At 32.5% G+C, this 4468-nt stretch overlaps 1 protein-coding gene across 1 annotated transcript; it reads left to right on the top strand.

Annotated features, from left to right (window-relative positions):
- Positions 1-3491: 3491 nt before the first annotated feature.
- LOC128169155 (uncharacterized) lies at positions 3492-4064 on the top strand. Its single transcript, XM_052835319.1, has one exon. It carries the CDS (start codon positions 3492-3494, stop codon positions 4062-4064), a length of 573 nt encoding a protein of 190 aa, XP_052691279.1.
- Positions 4065-4468: the final 404 nt, after the last annotated feature.

Here is a 4468-nt window from a genome sequence, read left to right as displayed (position 1 = left end):
TTAGGAAAAGATTCTCTGCAGAAAAATCCTAAAATATTTTTATACAGGATATATTTCAAATATTTTGTATTTGACTCCATAAACCAGATTTTTATGGCAATTGTTGCTGAGGTAAGCGATGTGGGCGATTGGCCTCTTGTTAAAGTGATACAAACCATCTCTTTGTAATGGTCTTTATGGTTGTTTTAAAACTATTATGCATTTTTTAAAGAAAATAATAAAAAATCACTTTTTTAAATTGTCTCAAAATACCACGTATCCATCTAGAAATTTAAAGACATAACCAATTATTTTCCTCTTGAAATTAATCTATATGAAACGTTGTTTAAAATTTGTATATAACCCTTATCTTGAAATCCTAGACGTCCCAAAACACCTCATCTAATATTCATACATTAAGCAAGCAATATGAATATGTAAAAAAGTAGAGATGGCTAACGATATGAACAATTGAAATCATCAAGACGACTGGTGTCTTACTGTAAAAAAGCAAACACAATTCCTTACGTGAACTGATATACTAACCACAATGGGATTAAAGTTAAATAACAGTTAATTAAATTTCTGCTATTAAAAGAAAAATTAGATTATAATTCAGATGTTTGGCAACATTTAAAAATTATGAAAAGTGAATTTGGTTGTAGAATAATAAATTATACGCTTTCCTCCGAAGTTTCATTGTGATATCTTTTACAATTGCGAACAGGAAATGGAGATACAATAAAAGGACAGGAAGAAAAAGTCAAGTTTTTCGTGGGGTAGTGGGGCGGGGGTGATATTTGTTGTGTTTCAGACAGCAGAAATATATAAACTAATGGTTTCGTATTAACTGTTAGCTATGCAGAATTTGAGGAATAATTACTGCCGTTTTTTAATCTTTATGTTGACTTTGTCAACTTCATTGTTATGATGGTCAACATATTTCACTTACTAGGCGTATCCACGAGAGGTAAAACAATCTTGCTGGACAAAATAATATACACAGCAACATGCGCCATTTATATTTCATGTTATGTTTCACATATGCAGAGATTAAACATATGTGAAATATATGTGTAACTTATGTGAATTGTACGTGATTATTCAACACGTTAAAATGAGTTTCAAACCAAATGTTAAACTGTGTAGATACGCACATGTGTAATCTATGTAACTGTTTTCCATATGTTACGCATGTTAAACATGTATATTTATATTATGTAAACCTCACTTGCCCCTTGACAAAACGCTCTTTTGCGCTCTCGCGCGCTCTCTCTCTCTCTCTCTCTCTCTCTCTCTCTCTCTTTTGATCTTGCAAATGAAAGGGAAAAATTATTAACATATTGTTACGTGTGTCCAGCTGAGCTTCCCTCTTACCAATGCCTCCAGACAATTGGCTTTATAAAGGGCCCAGGCTACTGACCAAAGGTCTATCACCAGTATGACACTGGTGTACAGGCTTATTCAGCCTTTATTGCCACGTGTCAAAGCTACTGTGGTTAGTCAACTGGTGCAACCTATACTATAAGGTTTTTCAGCCTTATGTAGCCTTTTCGTTTCTACAGTATAAGGCTTATTCAGCCTTATTGTAGCAGACTCTCAGAAGATCAGCTTATTCAGCTCCTCTAGAGACTTCTCAGCACGGCTGCAGAGATTACAACAACTACTTCTGCCGACTGCCGCTGTTTATATAGCATCAACACAGTCCATCTTTAGGCCCAAGGGGAAAAAGCTTATCACCATGGCATATCCCTTAACCACCCTATTATCTGTTATTGGTATAACCTGATTCGTAACAATATGTGAGGGGATAAAAAAACATTTTTCCTGTTGTATCTGCTATAATTTCTGAATGAATCCTATTGTTCTTTAAACATATTGTCAAATAAATAAGGAAACAACTGAAACATTTGTTAATTTACACCTTATTATGCATCACAAAATTAATACCTCTCTAAATACTTCTTTTTTTTCTATAAAATCACATAATCATGAAAAATAAAATCTATATGTAGTGATTTACATGAATTAAATCCTTTTACATCCTGGACACTGTCTTTTTTCTCTAACTTTGATTTGAGATTCACAAGTAGCTGGGAATGCAAAATGAATTAATTGTTTTCCAAGATCCATTAAAAGTATTATGTAATTAGTTGAAGTTGTTCAAGCAACAAGATGAAGTGTATCAAGAATGCATTCAAAAGTCGATAATATTCAAGTCATTTAATTTGAAGAAATATACATGTGATACGTAAAAAACACCTATGAAAAGCATACGCCGGTCATGTATGTTTACCGCACACGTTACGTACGTCTCATATATGCTCGTTAACGTTCATTAAATACATGTGGTAGGTAATTCAGGTTAAAGGTACGTGAGATTACATATTATTTTCACATATTTAACTTATGAGATACATGTGTGGTACATATTGCTGTGTGGATTGATGCTACAAAGGACTATATTTGGTATGGTTACATTTATGCCCCCAATTTTAACCATTTTTTGAAAAGTGTCGTTTTAGATCAAATCCCCATAAATCATTGTACTGAGGATGCCTATTACTTTAATCTTGATTTTAGTCATCATTCGCTGTTTATCTATGACGTCATCTAAATGACCCAATTCCTGCAATTTTGCTCCAAAAAATCAAAATATTGTCATTTTTTCTTTATATTTTGCATTCCGAAGTATTGAGAGAAGGTCTGCTCAAATATAATTTAAACGTATGTTTTACTTCCTATAACTATAAACATCATACTCAAAAATGGTACTTGAGCAAACCTGCGCTCGATGTTTCTTAGTCAAAAAACCATCGTAAAACAGTCTTATTTTGCTACAAAAGTGCAATTTATCAAACCAATGCAATGTTCATGACGTCATTTCTACCTTTGACATCACTATGGTGAAAACCGTTAACGCACTTATTTTCAATATGATTTCAACTATCTGCCCCATTATTTTCAAAGCACTTTAAAAACTTAAATTTTAGGAGCAAAAAATGTATTTATTTAGCATCTATAGTAACGATATTTTAGTCGAATTTTCAAGTTTTACTCTAATTTACTGCATCTTTAAATCCACTTGTATCCTAATTTGTGTCAAGTTCGTATATCTTACGAATTGTTTTCAGGATTTGACTTAATTTTTTGTACCAAATTGTTAACATTTTTTATAATGGTTTTTTTTTTATTTAAGGTAATTCATAATATTGTTTTGTTTGTTATTTAATTTATAAACGTTTTTTTTTTCAGTTTTGAATCACCCGGCTCTCGAATTATCCATAGATGTTTCTGATAGGCTTTTAATCCACCATATTACTGGTATAAGGTCAGATAGGCTTTGGGTTGGTGGCTTCTCCTACATGAAAGAAAAAATTCTCAAACAGGTAGACTCAACTGGAAATGTTATTGAAACCATCAATGATGCCGATAGTTTTTTTGGAAATTTTGCAATTACACAAAACGGCGAGCTCTTATATTTGCAAAAAGGTTGCAACAAAGTTCAGAAGATGACACCAAACGGAACAACTACTATCATTAGCACATCTGAAGATGAAAATATTAAAGCTCTCTTCAGTTCACAGATCACAGGGAATCTTTTGGTGGGTGTACATAAATGCCAAGCTAATGCCGGTAAATTGACAAGGTATGAAGAAACAGGAGCCAAGATCAAAGACATCGAGGTAGATAATGACGGGAAGACACTGTATAGTAATCCAACTTACATTGCAGAGAACAGGAACGGAGACATTGTCACTGCCGATTCTACCAAACACAGAGTAGTGTTGGTTGATAGATCAGGAGAGTATCGAGGTTATTACAACGGTCAGACACCAAACAAAAGAGAATTTGATCCACATGGTGTCTGCACTGACGTCAAAGGTCAAATAATGGTGGTTGATTACACGTCTGGCTCTATCCATCTTCTTGATCAGGACCTTCGTTTTCAGAAATTATTGCTGACAAAAGAACAGCACAATTTAATAGGTGCTAGTGCTTTATTTATAGATGAAAACCACCATCTTTACGTTGGATCTGAAAATGGCAGAATCAATGTATACAGATACCTAAATGACGAATAGGTAATTCACAGATTTGAACATGTACATGTTTTAAAAAAGAAAGCAATATTCTGGGAAAAATGAATGACATCTAATATTGTAGAAAATTACATGTGATGTTTATGATGGAAAAATACTTAGAAAAAACTAACTAAAACTCATCAATTGTTACTCAAGTAGATTTTGTTGCTTTTCCTCAGTTAAACATATACTGTGTAATTTAATGATGTTGATGAAAATATGAGTTTGATATTTTTTAACTCTAAATACAAAAAAATTGATTATAAAATGACTCTATGTCCAATCGCAATAACAATAATCCTTGTAATATCTATAATAAAGGAGTGTGTATGCTGTGTTTAATACATAATATTAAAACATGTGTTATTATTAATCAGTGAAAATCTTTTTTCCATTAAAGGAAG

The sequence above is a fragment of the Crassostrea angulata genome, unplaced genomic scaffold, assembly GCF_025612915.1.
Source record: "Crassostrea angulata isolate pt1a10 unplaced genomic scaffold, ASM2561291v2 HiC_scaffold_102, whole genome shotgun sequence".
NCBI lineage: Eukaryota > Metazoa > Mollusca > Bivalvia > Ostreida > Ostreidae > Magallana > Magallana angulata.
The sequence above is the reverse complement of the archived record's forward strand: the minus strand, read 5'-3'. Positions and strand labels throughout refer to the sequence as shown.

What these genes read in the sequence shown, in the direction of transcription:
- LOC128169155 (XM_052835319.1), top strand. Translation starts at nt 3,492, where the DNA reads ATGACACCAAACGGAACAACTACTATCATTAGCACATCTGAAGATGAA.